Consider the following 20125-nt stretch of genomic DNA (forward strand, 5'->3'; position numbering starts at 1 on the left):
AGGGTTGAAAGGTAGATGAAAACTCATAGGAATATAAGCAACATCTTGCTGGTTTGGATATTCTGGTACATCTAGTCGATCAGTCTCTTCTGGCAATGACCAACAAGTTGTTCAAGGAAGCCTACTAGTCTCCCAGCAAAAGATCTCTAGGGACAGTCACACTGCCATCAAGCCAATAGCCATTGATCTCCATGAATTGGTCTACCCAATGTTTTGGGGAAGGTGGCAATAGCATTTCCATATTGTTGCCAAGAAAACTGGATGTCTGTATCTACATAGTCATAAGGAGGAGTCACGGAACCTTCATCTTAACTTTTAGGTAGAAATCATAAGAGTCCCTATTATAGCAATAGACCTGTACCGTTTCACAATGCTTTAAAGCCCTTTCTAAGCGGTTTACAGAGTCAGCCTATTGCCTCCAACAATCCAGGTCCTCATTGTACTGATGTCGGAAGGATGGAGGGCTGAGTCAACCTTCAGGCACTTAGGATTGAACTCCTCATAACTGTAATAGTCTTTGCAGAAGAGTGGGAGGTAGCAGTATTCCTCATTGGACATAACATATATTAAGAGAATGTAATGACACCTTTTGGAGATGGCCTTTATCACCCTTTCCACTCCAGATGTTCAGGATATTAATATGCATAGGTTGGGAAACTGAGGTCCAATGCACAATGGCATGTATTATCATAGCTTCTCCTGAATGCCTATTGTTAGGAATATAAGTCACCTAACAGGTATTTGGGTTAGAAATATATAAGCCAGGATAGACATTTTGGTAGTATGTCTTTAAGAGATTGCAAAACCTGCAATTGGGTGTGGTTTTTCAAACGGCCATAAGATGGAGCCAGAAACCTGGGTTGTTTAGTCTGAGTCTCAGAAGAGAGTGTATCTCTGTTTCCTTCTGTTGGAAAGTATTGCCGTTCCTCCATTTTTTCTAATTGACTGATATTACTGGATTTGATGTAAGTCTGATACTGAACTGTTTAGATACTGGAATTTGATATTTGGATTATCCCTCGGTTGAAAACTGACTGATTTACTTGTGAATGACTTTGGACTGCTTATTTTGAACTTTGCTTAAACCTTTCTGGAAGTAAAAACCTACATTTACTGTACCGTGTATCTGTGTTCTGTATGTGTATTATTCAAACACTACTCTCAAATACGTCTCCCTGTATGCGCTCATTCTCCTAATGGGGAATTACCTCAACACCTATGATAATAGCTGCTGTCATTTTGGGAGTTTCAGTCCAATATCTGGGAATACCTCAAATTGGGAAAGGCTGCAACATAAGAACAACAAGGTTGGAAGATTCTGTAAAGGGATGTATCCCATTTTCATTTAGCTTTCATATAACTCTATCCTAATATTATGGTTTTCCTTACTTCTGAAAAAGCATTTGCTTATTGAATGCTTGGTAATAAATCCTTGGTATCAGATTGTGTATATTGTTCAGCTGCCACGTGATCTTGATTTTACAAGAACAGTGAAGGGTGATTGCATTACGTGGAGATAAGAACCCCAGATGAGTAGCTACAGACAAAAGCCAATAGTATCACAGGATCCGTTGTCACATTGGGTTTGAATATTTTCCACTCAGAAGGTGTTTATGGCATGAAATGCATAGGGAGGATTCAGTCCTAAGACTTCCAATCCAGCAGATTTGCAAAGCCTTAAAATAGCTTCAGTTCAAAAGAAAGCCGATTGCCAACTCAGTCAGTTAACTATTATAATTGTTTAGTTGTTTCATTGCAACATTTCTCCATACCTTTATCGCATTGTGATAATGGCTAGAAATTGCAGGATTTAATTCCAAAGTCCTTGAGATGTCTGGCCTGGCTTCTTTTGGGGGCACAAGTGATGATCAGGAAACCTAAAAGATTCTAGTTATTTCCTTCCAGCTAATCTAACCTGTTGGTATGATTTGTTCTTAACCAAACTACTTAAAATCATCCAAGGAAGTGGCAGAGTCTATTACAAGATTGTCTTGATTTATCTCCATTTTGCTCTGCTTTTCAGAGTAAAGACATATAAGCTTTTGTGCCATTGATCTGGACTTCTTAGCTTTTCCACTTGCTCCCATTTAATTAAATGCTACTGTTTGGTTTAGAATCCCATAAACTAAGCCGGCTTTACAACCTCCCCTCATGCTTTGCTTAAGCTGTCACCGAGTTAATGATTTTTTTTTTTTTAGATTTGATAGTTGGACAGAGGAGTTTAGTATATACTGGAAATTGCATATGTAGTTGTACCATCAACAGATAAGAATTGTATTTGAGACAAATTATGGTAAATGCATCATGGTGTATTTACATTGCACTTTATGATATATTTGGTTCAAGTGCTTAAATTTGACTTTTTGTCATCGATTGCTGAACCACATATATTTTAAGTTATGTCAGCAATATAAACATAATTTAATTAACAGATCTTTTTTGTGGTTCTGACTCATAGATTAAAGAAATCAAGTGGGGAGATGTTGGAGGTTGGACTGGCCAAGGAGGGTCAATTCTTGGCACCAAACGGTAATTCAACAGTATTATATATTATCCATCTACTGGTAGAAATCAAAGAGGCAATAGTAGACATACCCCCCAAATTACCATACTGTTGCACAGAACAGATTTAATCACTTGCTGATCAAAGAGAAATGGAAGTGTAAGCCTGGTTTCTTCCTTCCTTCCTTCCTTCCTTCCTTCCTTCCTTCCTTCCTTCCTTCCTTCTTTCCTTCACTCATCTTCTTTCTTTTTTTCTTTCTTTTGCCTTCTTTCTTTTCTTTCCTTCCTTCTCTCTTTCTTTCGTTCTTTTTGTTTTACCTTCCTTCCTTCCTTCCTGTATGCTGATTTCAATCAATGACTGGGTGACTTAAATTTAAAAAAATTACAACAGTTAAAACTATAAAAACATTTTAAGATAATTTTAAAACTATTTATATCCTTTGCAATGTATAATTGTGCCTCAATTAAGTGAGATGATAAATTAAATGTATATTTAATTTTACCCTACATATATTCCTGATTGTCTTATTTTTTTAAAAAAAATATATTCTAGTACACTCCCTGGAAAGTATCTGGAGAAGATTGCAGAACATATGCGTGCCCATTGCATCAACGCTCTCCTCATCATTGGTGGCTTTGAGGTATATAATTTTGCTTTCCTCCCCTTTTCTAAATTCTTGCTGGTAATTTTGCATTATATTAAAGAAACCATGGTTTCAAGTAGTCTGAATCCAGCTGTTGAACGGGATTTGGGGAAAAAAACCCAGTAGATTGCATTGTATATATTGTGTTACACATTGTGGCATGATGTAAAAGCACTGATCTAGAAGTGGGGAAATGGCCTTGAATTTCATTGGCAGCCTCATACTACGGTAGCATCAGTTTAAAAAATAATTTTCATTACATTAACTATTTTTTTTCTATTTGATCTCACAGCATTAAGCCACTGATTAAACTTTATGTTTGCTCAGGAGTACACACTTTGTGTTTGAAAATTAATACAAACTCTGGGAGCCCAGTTTTTTAAATGCTCTTTTGGGTGGTTAGCCAAATAGAAAAATGTAACTAGTATACTGTGCGAGTAACTGATGTATAATATATAAATGAAGCTAATAAGAGAGAATAAGATTTACTATTCTCTACTACTGCAATAATAGAAACAGTATATTCTGCAACTGAACTTGGAGAACTGTTCAGAATTTACCCTAAAAAGTTTTTTTAAGTTGTTTGCTTTTTGCTTTCTTTCTTTTTATATCATAACCTGTAGCACACTATATATTGCTGAGGTCTTCATGGTGATTCTACTGTAGATGGATGGTAAATATTAAGAGATGGGAAAAAGATTGAAACGGGCAACCCTTATCACAGGGAACAGCACTGTTTTCCTTTTACAAGGAACTCTTGCCTGAAGTGAAACCAAATTTTGAAAAAGTGCCAAAAAAAACTGATTACTGGAGATAAAAGGCAGGATAACGTATACTCATGAGCTTTGATCCCTCTTTCAAATCACCTCTGATTCGCTGAAAGAACACACCATCTGTCACCAGCATCTTTGCATGTCAATAGAGAACCTGACCGGTTGTGAATCCCCTCCTGCATTGTATCCTATACTGCTTCAATTCAACTTTTGTTTTGTTTTCCTTTCCCTTTAATTTTACACAATTGCTGCATTGTACCCATCAGGCATACCTGGGACTATTGGAGCTGTCTACAGCCCGGGAGAAATACGAAGCATTCTGTATCCCCATGGTTATGGTTCCTGCCACCGTATCGAACAATGTACCTGGTTCTGATTTCAGCATTGGTGCAGATACTGCCCTGAACACTATCACTGATGTAAGTTTCTCCTTCCTTCCTTCTGCTTATGTGGTACGGGAGATTCTCTTAGACCAGAATGCTAAGATTGCATCATAAACCAGACCTACACTTAAAATCACACGCATGCAACGCCTATCCATACATGCATACACAGGCATGTACACACCTATGTGCGCGCACATAGGGACAGTTTGACCAGATTCAGAAAATGTGAAAATTAACATTTTATTGACTTGTTCATAAAAATGCACACTCCAGGGTTTGATCCACTATTTGATTTCCATAAAGCTACCTCTGTTATTTAAACAATATCAAAATATGCATCAATACAGATATAGTTTTGAAAAAAAGACAACCTACAAAGACATAATTTTTCAGGGGTTATTCAAACATTTCTGTATTTTTTCCAGCAATGTGGAATTGTTTTCTCTTTGTTGTTTTCTGATATATCTTTTTAATGTTCCAAGTCTAATTTCTAGCCCTGAAATGTCCTGGTAGTCTCCCATTCATATTTACTCAGGTATAACCCTAATTAATTTTTTGGGGTTGAGCAAAGGATGGCTAGGTGTTGCCAGCTGCTGAGATTTTCCAAAAACTGGAAGACAATTAAATACTAGGAAGGAGATGGTTCGATATCTAAAAGTAAATGATCACTATACCATGCAAAATGTTTTTAATGTAGCAAAATCTCTAGTTTGTTCTGTATTGTTTGGTCGGAAGAATCTGATTTGCTTTCCTTAAATTTCCAATGCAGCTTTGAACATTAAGGCATTGTAAACAACCCTATGAACTTAATAAAATATTAAAGGAATAGCAAATGTGTTCAGATGGGTATTTCAATAATGCAATGCTAGGCTTTGTTAACTATTATATACAATTCAAAACCAAAGTTTTGAATGTTAACATTTTTGTCTCATAGGCTTGTCAGATGTAAAGCAGAACTTTGATAAAAGACAATCCCATAACCATTTTTTGCATCTTAACAAGAAATTCCTCCATGTTTTATAACCAATTGCTTATAATTGGCTGGTGCTTTATAAACAGGGGTGTGCGTGGAATGGGAAACTCCTTCTTCCACCACTGCATCCCCTGGTGAGACATATCCTGCTTTCCTGCCATTTCCCATCTTCTCAATTCTTTGTTTCTCTGTGTCCTCTTGGCTATTGAGGAATGTCCCATCATCCTGCCAAGCCCTCCAGTTTTCCAGTGTCACATCTTCCTCCCTTCCACTGCTAATTTTTATTTATTTATTTACATTCCACCTTTATAATTTATTATAAGCAACTTAAGGTGACAAGAATATCTGATATTTCTTCCTCCCATTTTCTTCATAACAACTCTATGAGATGGGTTGGGTTGAGCAAGTGACTAGCTCAAAGTCCGCTGGCCAGCTTTTATGTCCAAGGCAGGACTAGAACTCACAATTTCTTGGTGATTGGCCCAAAATCACTTAGCTAGGTCTAGAACTCATGGTTTCCTAGTGATTTGTTTAAGGTCACCAAACTAACTTTCCTGCCAAAGGTGCGATTAAAACTCACAGTCTTCCAGTTTCCCAGCTTTTGCCTTTGGCTGTCCAGTATCTTCTATTTTCCCTCCCATCAGCCTCTCCTTCCTGCATCAAAACAGACACATTTGTTCACATCTGTTTTTTGGTCTGACTGCAGATCTCCTGAAACCAGCTGTTATGCACCAAAAAATTCTTTGTATGGAATATTTAGGGCATGATTTAGCATGGACATTTGGAGACAAATGTTCTAGAAGATAATAATTTCAATTGGCATTAAGCCTCAGGTCACAATTTCTGTTGATTCTTCTCTTTTTTTAGAGAGTGCATTTTATACAATGTGCTTTAAAAAAAAAATTGCATGACGTTTGAAAGATGGGCTGTGATTTGAGTTTTTTTAGGCTGTAGCTGACAAGGACAAAAAAAAAATACTTTAGAGAAATATTTTTCATTGCCCAAAGCAAAACACCTAACAGCTGTTTAAATAGTCAGTTGTCAGTGTATTTAGAGGGAGAGGAGTAAAAAAAGGTAAGATTGGTCAAAAACATGAAAAAGGTGGCCACAACCACACAATTAAAGTCAAGCTCTTTTGATTCCAGCTCTGGTATAAAATATTTCTCCACTGCCATTTACATGAAAACCAAAATGAATATTTACTGCATGCTTCTTACTGTCCTTCTCTCTCTTACCAATGTTCTTGTCTGTCTTAACTGATCATTATTATCATTTGTGGATTTTCTTTTTAATTCTACTGACTAGATTGTAGCTAGATGGTAGTTCTACCAAAATAATTGCTCCATATTAAAATCACAAATCACATTCAGTGCTAAGGAAGCATCATTAATGATTTTGTTTTGCTTGTTGATTGAATTTGTTGTCCCAGCAATATCTAAGTAATCTTTCAATTGATCTTCTGTTATTATTTGCAACCACAGAGGTGTGGGGTTCACATTTGAATACATGTTTTGCTTTTATCATATGTAAATGTGTATCTGTTGTGTAATGAAAAATCTCGGCCCTGCAAAACAAAGAGCTGGTGTGGAGAAGAAATAAGAAATAAGATTTTGTTCCCAAATTCCACTGCAACATTTCCAGGTTTAATATTGTTATTTTATTCTGCTCTTTTTTATTTATATTTCCCCCAAATTATATGTAACTCAAGACAACAAATATGCCCTGCTTCCTATTTCACTCACATTAACAAACCTATGAGGAGGTTTGGAGAGAGGATCACTGACACAAAGTCACTCACCCAGCTTTCTTATTCAAGCCATTTTAGAGTCTTCTAAAGAATGTGCATTATGTTGGTTTTCTTTCTAAATTGAGAAAAAAATCAATGATACTTCAGTAAGTTGCTGTAAAAATGTTATATGTAGAATTCTGACTAATTGGTAATCAAAAATGATAATGTAAGTCTCCTATGCATTTATTTTTATCCCACCTTTATTGTTTTTTATAAATAATTTAAGGCAGCAAATGTACCTAATACATTTTCCTTTTCCTATTTTCCCACAATAAAAACACGGTGAGGGGGTTGGGCGGAGAGAGAATACTAAAGTCATTCAGCTGGGTTTCGTATCTAAGGTGGGAATAGAAGTCACAGTCACCTAGTGATTGGCCCTAAATCATCCAGCAGGCTTTAAAGCGTAAGGCAGGACTAGAACTGACAGTCTCCTGATTTAGCCTGGTGCCTTAACCACTAGACCAGGGGTGTTAAACTAGATTTCATTGAAGGCTGCATTAGGGTTGTGTTTGACCTCAAGGGCCTGGTTGGGCGTAGCCAGGATGGGTATGGCCACCTTGATGTCACTTGTGTTGGTAGCACCTCTGGTGGCTGAGCGCTCTGCCGGTGAAAATGGGCTCCCAAGCTCCATTTTCTGATGGGACTGCCTCCTGCAACCCTCTGCCAGTGAAAACAGAGGTAGGGAGCACCACATGCGGTGCACCTGAGCTCCGGTTTTGCTGGCAGAGGCACTGCGAGCTGGTCTGCTGTTTGGGTGGTCCCATGGGACAGATCTAAGAACCCCGTGGGTAGGATCCAGCCCCTGGGCCTTGAGTTTGACACCCCTGTACTAGACCAAACTATTTGAGACTGTATAAACTTAGGTCTTAGGGGAATTTTATGGGCAGATTAGTTCTTCGTTCAATTTTCTATAATTTTGTATAATCAGGATAAGGTGCTTGTTTATCTTGACATGAAACCATTTGTTTCCATTGTATCTCCCAACTTCAACACTCAATCATCAACAAATTTTTGAGAATTTTATAAACAATCTAAACCTATAGCCACTAACATTTTGGGAAGTAGGCCTCATACATTTAACATGAGAACACCTTAATGTCTTCAATCTTCTGTACCTAGGCCAGTGGTTTACCCCAATTCTAAACTATGAGAGGATTTTCCCCAAATTATCCTCCATTTGGAGGATATCCTCCAAATTGAGACTATGTCTCAAGTATTTATTTTTCCTTTTTGACTGCCCTTTAGCAATCTCCTGCTAATAGCTTGCAAATATGTGTACAGATCAAGTTCTGTGCTTCTTAGAGGTAGGGCTTGTTTGCATGTGTGTTTGTGTTTATGTGTTGAAGATTAAGTTCTAGGGCTACCATATATGCTGTCTGACCTTGGTCTTGCAGAACTTTCATTACCCAAACTAGGTAAAACCATCAATGTTAGTGAATACCATATATGGGCTGAAAAACTTCAGATGATAATTAGACAGCAGCAAAGAGATACAGATAACGCAGCTGAGATAACACAGCCTGAAAATACCCATGTGTGTCCTTTAGAGGGATTTTAAGGCTGTTTCACTCACTGTAAGAGAGGACTCAGAAAGAGGCAGTGGATATTCTTAACTCTGCTTTTAAAGAACTTGTGTTATTATGTGAGAACAGGGCTGCCTCAAATAGGTATGTAATCTGAGCACTGCACAAAGGTGTCATAACATGGGGTGTCCACCTGACTTTTAAAAATTCTTCATTCTGAAGACCAGTCATGCGTCCTTCTTTATATCCGATTTCGCTTTTTCTGAAATGAGCTATTTGGGTAAATCCAGGGGTGGGATTCAATTTTTTTAACAAACGGTTCTGGAAGGGGTTAGTTGGTGGGTTTGGCTTGGTGGTCATATGACTGGCTAGGCATGGCCAACTCAACATCACTCACTTCGAGGCACACATCTCCTCGGCTGGCCTCTTGTGACTGTGGGGATGCTGCAACAGTCGTAAGTGTGAAAAATGGTTATAAGTCACTTTTTTCAGTGCCATTGTAACTTTGAATGGTCACTCCACACAAGCAAAGTACCAGCAAAGGAGGGAAAAAAACTCCAGAGAAGTTCCTGAGACAGGAAGTCTAGTCCTGCTAAGAATGTAATAAAGGTTAATGGAGAGGCAGTTTCTGTAAGCAACACCAGAATGTTTTCTTCCTGCCTTCCTTACAGGATTAGGCCAGTAATTTATTCTAACAACTGGTTCTCTGAACTGCTTAACAACTGGTTCTAGCGAATAGGTGCGAACCTGTAGAATCCCACCCCTGGGAAAGTCCTTGCTTAAAACGATAATTGGAGCAGGAACTCTATTATTAAGAGATATGGTCATAAGTTATGCTGTCATGTGACCACCTTAACTTATGATGGTAGTTCCAGCTGTCCCAGTTGCCTGTTGACTTTCCTTGTTGCAAGTCAGCAGTGAGGGTTACAAATTGCCATATAAGAATTGTGAACCAGTTTGCCAAGGGCCTGATCACAAAATCATGGGTACACTTCAATGCTGCAACTGTGAAGATCCTTCATAAGTCGCCCTTGTTCATCACCATTCTAACTGTCCCAAAGATGCCTTTTCAAGAGGCAACTGGACTTTCTGGTTTTTCTTTGAAGATATTTCACATCTCATCCAAAGAGCTTATTCAACTCTGACTGGATGATGGGGAATGGAAGGATTTATACTGCTTGCAGACATCTGGTTATTTGCATCCTTTTAGAGGGTCATTGAGGCGACCTGGAAGTTTATCTGTGTCATCAGGGTCACCTGAGTAGTGCAAATGGGTGTGGAGCCTTCTTGGAACTGTTCAAGGGACTGTGTTGTAGACAGGAGAAAGGTAATGTCTTCAAAGAAATGTCTTCACAGAAAAACCAGAAAATCTAGTTGCCTCTTGAAAAAGCATCTTTGGACAAGGACTAAATATGTTCTCCTCAACTTCCAACAAAAACAGATAAAACGGCTTCTTGAATGAGAAGTGAAACATCTTCAAAGAAAAGCCAAGAAAGTCCAGTTGCCTCTTGAAAAAGCACCTTTGGGTTAACCATGACCTGGGTGACTGAATCACCATAGACATCATTCAAATTTTAAATAGTAGCTGAACCAGTGGACTTTAAATAAAGACTACCTGTGGATCAATACAGAGAAACTTACATATTGTGCAATCTAAAACTTTCAACCTCACTAACATTGTCGGATGTCCATAATATGGCAGTTCCTGAAGCCCAGCCTAACAAACATGAGCCGCACTGAGTTTTCTTCTTCTTTTGCCTGGGGTGGCTAAAGATTTTTTTCCCAGAAAGACACCTCATATTTCAATAAGTGAACTGTCGGAAAAAGAATATATTCAGGAATATATTCAGGCTGTGTTGCTTCTTTCTCTTTGTGCTCTCTGAATTCTCTTTGTGCTCTTTTAATGGCTTTCAAACATAAAAAAGCTGAGCTCTTTCCTTCAGTGCACCCAAAAGGCTATGCTCCTAGTTGAGGGCCCTTGCTTATAGCTGCCACAACCGATGAATGAATGGAAGATAGTCACTGCTTCTCTGCGAAAAGCTAAATCTGTCAACTAATGCTTTTATGTACAAGGCTATAGAAATCTTATTTTTTTCAGAGTAAAGGGTTTTGACTGGAGTGAAAGAAATAAAACAGTAACCCATTCTATCTTGAAAAATGCCATTTTAATTTGGCAATACATTTTATTAAAACCAGCCAAGCTGGCTCCAAAAAAATAGGGCAAGAATTGAAATGACAGTCTTAGGAGATGGCTGGAATGTACGGATAGCATGATCTGTTGCTAGTGTTCAGTTAACTATTACTTGGGAAGGATTAAATGGTTGCTCCCTGCAGCCCCAGGAGTGATGCAAAATAAGAAAGAGTGCAGTCTTCCTATCAGAAAAGACTGAAAGCATTTGGTGCACAAAATTAGCAGATCATCACTTCACCATTGCAGTAGAAATGTTAATTTCCTTAATGTACAATCTGCATCCTTTGAAACATAATAAAAGCCACATGGATATGGGCAGCATGTATTCAACTTTACATAAACCCAAAGAGTAAACATTAGTGACAAATGTTTTATGCACAATCTTTTGCTTTCCCAAATCACTTTGATACAAGAAGCTACCCTCTCATTGCTCGACCAGAAGTGAAAGGAGAATGTTCTTATAAATGCTTATCTTTGGCCTGGTTCTGCTTCCTCCCAAGCTCAACATAAAATGATGATCTCTTTCTGTCATCTTTGGCATCCATAAATATGAATGGTGTAGGATAATATTGATGATGACCACGAATGATCTGTTAGTTCCTGGCTTCAAGCGTTTTCTTTGAATTATTGGTCTAATCCGAATTTAGTTTAGGGGAAAAGCAAGGTATGTATCAGTGAAACCAGTTCACTTCTTCTTGATGTTTAGAATGCAAGAATGCATTCTAGGGCTCTGTCCTCTGTTATTTTAATCTCTCTCTTGCTTGTATCAACTTTCTACTAACTCCTGATCTTTTTCTGTTTTAAAATTATAATTTGAAGAACAGTCATTAAGACCAGAGGATACAGATTAATGTAAAAGTCAATCTTATTATGACCATTGTTAGAAAAGGATTCTTTAATATGTAAGCCATAAATTAAATTTAAGCTATTACAGAGAATTAGATCTAAACGGTTGTTGAGCCTAGTGTTGTCAACAACTAACTGCCCCAGCCCTAAGGTTGTAACAGCATTGTAAAAAACTTACATGTATCAGTTCATTTGTTGATTAATTTAAGGCCCAATTAATTTATGGCAAATGAAAATCACCAAGAAGAACAAAGGGATGTGGGTAAGGAGTCTCAAACTTGGCAGTTTTAAGACGTGCAGACTTCAATGCTAGAAGATGTTTTAAAATATATAGATTTCAACTTCCAGAACATGTAAAGATATATGGACTTCAAGTGCCAGAAGATGCATTTAGTGTGGACTTGCTGGTTAAGGAATTTTGGGAATTAAAATCCACACATCTTAATGTTGCCCAGTTTGAGAAAGAGTAGCATAGAAGATGTGTGAAACCTGAAACAGACAACCTGTGCAATTCTGCTGGAACCACATCCTTCTGGTTCTCCATTGCCACGCAGATGCTTAAGAACATGGCTTTGGAATGAAAAACGCCAGCGTGAACATATTCATACAAGATTCTCTCCCTGATCAGTTGGAGCTTCATTTGCTTCTAAAGGAGCAAGGATTCCTCCAAGTTCCTCCTTTAGAATTAGTCTCTCAGAATGGACAGACTGGATAATCTATTGTCTGGAATGGCATAGGATCTCCTGCTTGAGACAAGGAGACCTCAGAGGTCCCTTCCAACTCTGTTATTAAGGTTATGAAGGATAAGTATGAACTTGACATGTGGTTGATGTAGGCCTGGTTGAATTGAATCTGCAGCTTGATAGATGCTAAGCTGGATTTTAATTGCTCAACTGAGTAGCCTGCTGATTTCCTTGAGCAGCTTTTTCTCCCAGCATTCAAAAGTCCTCTAGACCTTCTTAGTTGAACTCTACTCAGTTTACAGAAAGGGAGTTTAGCTTCATAATACCTGGATAATTATTACAAAACTTCCCGGGATGAACAGACATTCTCTTCCAAACTTCACTTCTAAGGATTTAGATCTTGACCCCAGAGTGCAGCAATTTCCAAGGACGAAATGCAGGAATCCCACATCAAGCTATTAATTTTTCCCTAAACATTGTCCAGAAGCATGACATATTTTTATTTTGTTTGTTCAGGATGCCTTTTAGAAGTTGAAATTGAGCCAGAATTGCTGCAGTTTCATCCCTTTTGAATATTTCAGTGGCTTTTTTTCCTGTTATACAAATTAATTACCCTGTATTAGAAGACAAGATTTTTCTTTTCTATCTCTCTTAGAAACAAGAGCATGGTCATTTAGTTAAGTTTCTTTTTTATTAAAAAAAAAAGCCATTTTGTGCCAAGAATAGTTAACATTATGGTGGTTCATTTGTTTTTTTTTAAATGGAGCTGGATTGTAAAAGGCCAGGAAACGAAATTTAAGCACTTTTAAAATAATATCTGCTCTGCTTAATGTTTTTATAACATGTTCACAAATGGAATTGTGTGTGGCCTAGATGATACTACAAAACAGCTTTCAAAGTCGGCAAGCATGTTTTTATACCAGTTGCTAACAGATCTTTCTTCGATAGACCTGTGACCGAATCAAACTATCAGCAAGTGGGACGAAACGACGTGTATTCATCATTGAGACCATGGGAGGCTACTGTGGCTACCTGGCTAACATGGGGGCTTTGGCTGCAGGTGCAGATGCTGCCTATATTTTTGAAGAAAAATTTGACATTCGGGAGCTTCAGGTAGGCAGTGTCTCCATCTCCTTATTCCTCGCTGGTGGGTTGAGTTCTACTTTCACGTACTACTCTACACAGGTGGTCCTCGACTTACAACCTCAGTTGAGCCCAAAATTTATGTTGCTAACTCTTGATAAGTGAGTTTTGCCACCCCTTTTATGACTTTTCTTGCCAGTGTTGTTAAGGGAATCACTGCAGCTGTTAAGTTAGCAACACAGTTGTTAAGTGAATCTGACTTCCCCATTGACTTTGCTTGTCAGAAGGTCGTAATAGGTGACCCTGGGACACTGCAACCGTCATAAATATGAGTCAATGGCCAAGCATCTGAATTTTGATCACATGACCATGGAGGATACTGCAATGGTCATAAGTGTGGAAAACGTTCACTAGTTACTTTTTTTCAGTGAACTAAGTCGAGGACTATCTCTGGTATCCTATTATTTGGTTGTTGATATCTACATTAATCCACAAGACCTACTTCTTTGGTTATACTGGAGCTGACTTTCATCTACAGCTCATCAGTTGATACAGTAGCCATCAAATGATAAAGGTTGTGTATATGATAAGTGTTATGTGATGACTACTGAAACCTTTTGTTCAGATGATCTTTTAAACTAGTATATGAATTCTCAATGGTCCTCATTGATCTTTTAAACTAGTATATGAATTCTCATTGGTCCAGAATCAGGTTGTGCGATTATACAGGTGGTCCTTGACTTACAACCATTTTGTCAGGGCTCCAACATGCATCTCCATTCAAATCACAAGTCTCTAGCCGCATCTCTCAAAGTAAAAAAAAAAAAAAAAAAAGATTGATTTATTACATGTCAGCAGACTCTGACACATCACTCATTTCATCCTTGACCCTGGTCTTCCCCCCACCCCCTGGATGTATATTCTCCAATGAGACACATCCATAGCCAAGAGTCATCAATCATTTTCTCCAGTAATAATATTGCGTACCACAGCTTTGGCTGCCAAGGCGATAATCTGAGGCATTTAAGGAATGCACTGTTTTCCCCCACTCCCTTTCTGCTCGCAACTGAAAAGACCAAAGTAGTATTTTTTAGTTGACACATTCATTTAGTGATCACTCAGTTACAATGGCCAGAAAAAAATTGAGTTATAAACATTTTTCATATATCCATTGCAGAATCTTTCTGGTCACATGATCAAATTTCAGACACCTGGCACGGAAACATATTTATGATGGTTGTGTTGTCCTGGGGTCATCTGATCACTTTTTGTGATCTGACAAGTTAATGGGGAGACCAGATTCACTTAAAAACCGGGTTGCTGACTTAATAACTGTAGTGATTCACTTAACTGTGCTAAGAAAATTTGTAAAACGGGGCAAAGCGTCTGTCTCTCAGAAACAGAAATTTGGGGCTCAATTTTGGTCATAAGTCAAGAACTACCTATACTTCGCTGGGGCTAGTGATGATAAGAACATTAGTATTTTATTAACTTTATTAAGTTGAAATGCTGGTTTGAAATGTTTGTGATAGTATGTTTAGTTTAGTTTACTTTACTTGATTGTCATTGCACCAAGTACAACGAAATCAAACACCATCTTCAGTGCACATCATGACCATGAAAATAAACACAAACACACATCCTTCACTCTTCACACATTGAACTGGAAACCCCCGACACCACACCAACACTGCACTATACAGCAGAATTCAAAAGAGCTACTGCCCTGGGATAGAAGCTGTTTTTCAGCCTATTTGTCCTTATTTTTATTATTCTCTACTGTTTGCCAGATGGTAATAGTTGAAACAAAGCCTGCCCGGGATGAGATGGATCTTTGAGAATGTTTTGAGCTTTCTTAAGGCAGCAAGAGCTATAAAGCTTTTCCAAGGAGTGGATTGGGCAACCAATGATCTTCTGGGCAATGACATTAACCCTCTGGGTTAATGTGAGAAAGACCTTGAGGGGTGGGGGCAGGACGAGATACAATTGAGGCAAGCTTAATATGCAACTGGATAGTTACTACGTGAAGCAAGAGGCTGAGAAGAGACCCTCCCTAGTTTCTCGAGTAGTAAAGGAAGCCTGGGGGAGAAATGGGCTTTTAGATTTTCAAGATTGTTCTCTTTCACACACCTGTACAATACTTAAGATTGTCCAAATGCCTTGCCAATATGAGTGTCTGATAAGGAGGGCAATGGTAGCCAGTATGTTTAGCTGCCTTGTCTATGGCTGCAGGCTTTCCAGTTTGTATTATTCGTGTGACTGCATAACTATAGCAAATAACTGAAAAGATAAGATGCAGAATGATAACAAGATGTACTAAGGATCTCCTTGCAATATTTGAGAGCCTCTGTGGCACAGTGGTTAGAGTGAAGTACTGCAAACTACTTCTGCTAACAGCCAGCTGCCTGTAGTTTGGCAGTTCAAAAAGACCAAGGGTTGACTCAAGGTTGACTCAGCCTTCCATCCTTTTGAGGTGGGTAAAATGAGGATCCAAATTGTTGGGGACAATATTATGCTGACTCTGTAAACCCGTTAGAGAGGGCTATAAAGCACTATAAAGTGGTATATAAGTCTAAGTGATACTGCTATTTGGCATATGTTGTTGGCAGTTTCTTAGAATATGTATGGCTGTTAAATGAAAAAGAACGCAAAGTACTATACGAAATTTAAAAGTTCATAAGAAGACCCACAGCCGACATCCCTTAGATCTCTAGCTGAACCAGGAACCTAAAATTGAAGTTTCTCGTTTAATCCTTACATATTATTTGGAAAGCCTATGCAATTTTGAATAGGTTTAATGTACAGCCAGTTAAAGATAACAATGCTGAACAGGATGATTATTCCTTCTTTGGGTTCAAAAGATGAGGAAAAAATGGTCTTTATTTTGCAGGCCAATGTGGAACATCTGACCGAAAAGATGAAAACCAACATTCAGCGAGGCTTGGTACTCAGGTAAGTGAACATTCATAGGCATAACTTTCAGGTCCAATGAAAGTGATACCTGGCATGTTGTAGGGAAAAAAAGAGGCAAATAACTTTTCCGATATGAAGGAATAGATTTCTTCTAAAAATGATGAAAAAGTACAGGCTCAGGCTTTGGCATTTCGTAATAAAAGATGTCAAGCACAGGAGCATCAAAGGAGAATTTGGAACATCTAAAGCTAAGCATTTCCAAAAGTTACTATCAGAATGTAATTTTCAGGGGGACAGAAGAAAAAAAAATGCCTTTTATAATTAATAACTGGGATGGATGCCCTCATAATCCAATCCAGTTCATTGACTCAGTTCAAAATATTTACAGGGCTTCCATTCAACAGGATGTTCTTGTTCAGGACAATCTGAGCATATTAATTTGAACTCTCAGATTTTGGAGAAAAAAAGTACTTGCTCAAAAGCAATGTAATTGCAAATTGTCCCACAGGTTTAACTGAACCACGCTCAGAATAGCCTTTCAAGCTGATTTTTTTTTTGCACAATCCCAATATTTAATTTTAATTGTATTAATAGAATTGTCAATGGAACTACAGGTAGTCCTTCTATTCATTGAGTGACCATTTGAAGTTATAATGGCACTGAAAAAGTGACTTATGACCGTTTCATATTTATGACCATTGCAGCATCCCCGTGATCAAAATTTAAATGCTTGGCAATGGCATATATTTATGATGGTTGGAGGGTCATGTGATCACTTTTTGATAAGCAAAGTCAATGGGAAAGCCAGATTCACTTAACAACCATATTACTAACTTAACAGCTGCAGTGATTCACTTAACAACTGTGGCAAGAAAGCTTGTAAAAGGAGGCAAAACTCACTTAACAACTGTCTTATTTAGCAATGGAAAGCTTGGATTCAATTGTGGTCATAAGTCAAAAATTATTATGCAGGTTAAGTTTTTCTGTTGGCCCAACCCATTATTTTTGAAGCATAATCTGCAATAAATCCAGAACAAAGTCCACCTTTCATTCCACAAAAGTTGCACATTCATGATCTAGAGTTATTAGCTAAGTCTACACAACTGATGCTTCAACGGTTCCTGGCTGGCAGAGGAGACAATATCTGGCTGGATCATTCGGTAATTCCAGTTCAGGGAAGACAGAACTTGCTCTTAATCCAAATCCCTTTCCTTAGCATCAGAACCCTGTAGCTGAAGTACTGCCATTTATAACAGGTGGAGGTGAGATCTCTTTTTTTTCTTGATTCCCATTATTTCAGAACAGGTTTTCTCAACTTCAGCTTTAAGATGTGTGTGGACTTCATCTCCCAGAATTTCAGATGTGTGTACTTCAATGTCCATAAGATGTGGACTTTAAGGTGTGTTTGAATCCTGGGAGTTGAAGACCACTGGTTGTAGGGCTGCTAAGGTTGAGAAACACTATTTTAGATGTAATTCTGGATATTTTTGGAAGCTGTTCAATAGTGCATGGTGCACAGTGTTAAAAAAAAAAAGACAAGTTGGTAGGGTGGACATAGCCTCTTTCAATCACAAGGGTGCTCCCTTGGCAATCACCCAGATTGGTCAGGTGCTGATGCTACGTTGGGTGTTTTTGCTTTGATGCATGCTCATTTTGTGGCCAGCCTTCTTATATGCAGAGAGATAAACTTATCTCTTGAAGAGAAGTAGATGTAAAGGTTGATAATATTTTTAGCAAGAGTGAAGAATGCACTTGAATCAATTATTTATCTGAAGAGCGATTACCTTGTAAATTGACATTTGCTCTGTTCTTTTTTTGCTCTTTCAAACTAGGCAGGTCTCTATCAGGGCATTGTTTGAGTGGGAAATGGCATGTAATGGCATGTAAGAAAGTCCTTAAGAGATGAGGTGAAAATTGCTACCCAAAGGATGGTCAAATGAGAGAGGGCATATCCCTCAGCTGCATAATGGATGGAGAAACAGACTCAGAGAGAACCCTCCCAAACTTCTCCAGCAACAAAGATGATTAGAGGGCTGGAGGCTAAAACATGTGAAGAACAGTTGCAGGAACTGGATATGTCTAGTCTGATGAAAAGAAGGACTAGGGGAGACATGATAGCAGTGTTCCAATATCTCAGAAGCTGCCCAAAGAAGAGGGAGTCAATCTATTCTCCAAAGCGCCTGAAGGCAGGGCAAGAAGCAATGGGTGGAAACTAATCAGGGAGAGAAGCAGCATTGAACTAAGGAGAAGTTTCCTGGCAGCTAGAACAATTAATCAGTGGAACAACTTGCCTCCAGAAGTTGTGAATGCTCCAACACTGGAAATGTTTAAGAAGAGGTTGGATAACCATTAGTCTGAAGTGGTGTAGGGTTTCCTGCCTAGGCAGGGGGTTGGACTAGAAGACCTCCAAGGTCTCTTTCAACTCTGTTATTCTATTCTAATCAAGGAGAGCTATAGTGGGGGTGGGGGATTATAGTTTTAGACTTACAAGTTTGATGTCAGCTTCACAGGTAGATGAGGCAGGCAATAAGACTAAATGAGCTAACTATACTTAATAATAAGGCTGTCAGCTCTATTATATTACATTAACTGAATTTTGCAAGATTGAAAATACAAATCTCTCACCATTTGCTTTAAAATCTGAGGGAAGGTCCTTTCTGAGTCTCGTTTTGATTGTCCTGCGTCTCAAGGGTCTTTCTCGCCTACCATTACAGAAGCTAACCAGAAATCCCATTTCACTTTCCCAAAGTGCTTGTGCAGAAATACAATAGTATAGAAAAACTGTGTCAAATAAATAAGCCATGCTTTTTGGGGATTACACAGGAATGAAAATAGTAGCGAGAACTACACAACTGACTTCATTTATCAGCTCTATTCGGAAGAAGGCAAAGGGGTCTTTGATTGTCGAAAGAATGTGCTGGGGCATATGCAGCAGGTGAGAATGGCTAAGTACTCCAGATCGGGATAAGAGGGTTGTTGGGATGCTTCTTTTAACCCAATAAGGACAATACAAGAGGCCCTAATAGGTTGGAGCCATGTACAAAAGCAGCTTTCTATATCTCTAACAGCAAGCAGAGTGTCCACTTCTAGATGGCTGTTAGTTAGCTGTTGCTGCTTAATTTAGCATTAGAGAAGTTTAATCTTTTCTAATAATTTCAGTCCTTTTTTTTTTAGTAGCAGTTGTTAAGTAGGTGTAAGGATTTCATCACTGAACAGAAGCATTCTACAAAGCTTCTGTGACTTTATTGCAGTCTAATTCAAGTCCTAGCTAACAAAACAACCCAGATGATGTAACTCTTAAGAGACCAGATGCCAATATTTCTTAGGAAAATAAATCAGAAGAAATGAGAAATTATCACTGTATGCCATGGTAAATATTCTATGGACCATATAGCCACAGTGATTATCTGATTGTGATTCTCACTGAAGTAGCGTATTTCTCTAGGCTGTATGTGTTGATTGACTAATTTGATTATGTCCTTTCAACTCTAGCACTGGTGCTCAAGGTTGCCAGCAAACTATGGAAAAGACATTAAAAGTTAAAACACTAATGAAACCCAATAATTTATTTCTTTGAATGGTGGCCCAATGGTTAGAATGCAGTATTGCAGGTAAACTTGGCCCACAGCCTGGAGTTCTATCCTGGGGGACTCAAGGTTAACTCAGCCTTCCATCCTTTCAAGGTTGGTAAAATGAGGACCCAGATTGTTGGGGGCAAGAGGCTGACATTTGTAAAACTGCTTACAGAGGGCTGTAAAGCTCTACAAAGCATTCGGTATATAAGTCTAAACATTATTGTTATTACTTACTGGTCTCCAA

The 20125-nt window shown here is 38.3% G+C and overlaps 1 protein-coding gene across 2 annotated transcripts in view; it reads left to right on the forward strand.

Annotated features, from left to right (window-relative positions):
* Positions 1 to 20125, forward strand: part of PFKP (phosphofructokinase, platelet) — a 67481-nt gene that overhangs the window by 39114 nt on the left and 8242 nt on the right. Inside the window, exons 14-19 of one of the 2 annotated variants that reach the window (XM_026709989.2) lie at positions 2459 to 2529; positions 3056 to 3143; positions 4186 to 4338; positions 13259 to 13423; positions 16284 to 16345; positions 19130 to 19241. In XM_026709989.2, the coding sequence (XP_026565774.1) occupies positions 2459 to 2529; positions 3056 to 3143; positions 4186 to 4338; positions 13259 to 13423; positions 16284 to 16345; positions 19130 to 19241 (651 nt within the window). The remainder of the gene's footprint in view (positions 1 to 2458; positions 2530 to 3055; positions 3144 to 4185; positions 4339 to 13258; positions 13424 to 16283; positions 16346 to 19129; positions 19242 to 20125) is intronic. The other variant, XR_003374974.2, reaches the window with a different exon arrangement.

The sequence above is a fragment of the Pseudonaja textilis genome, chromosome Z, assembly GCF_049901715.1.
Source record: "Pseudonaja textilis isolate UNSWEBS1 chromosome Z, rPseTex1.2, whole genome shotgun sequence".
Classification (NCBI taxonomy): Eukaryota; Metazoa; Chordata; class Lepidosauria; order Squamata; family Elapidae; genus Pseudonaja; species Pseudonaja textilis.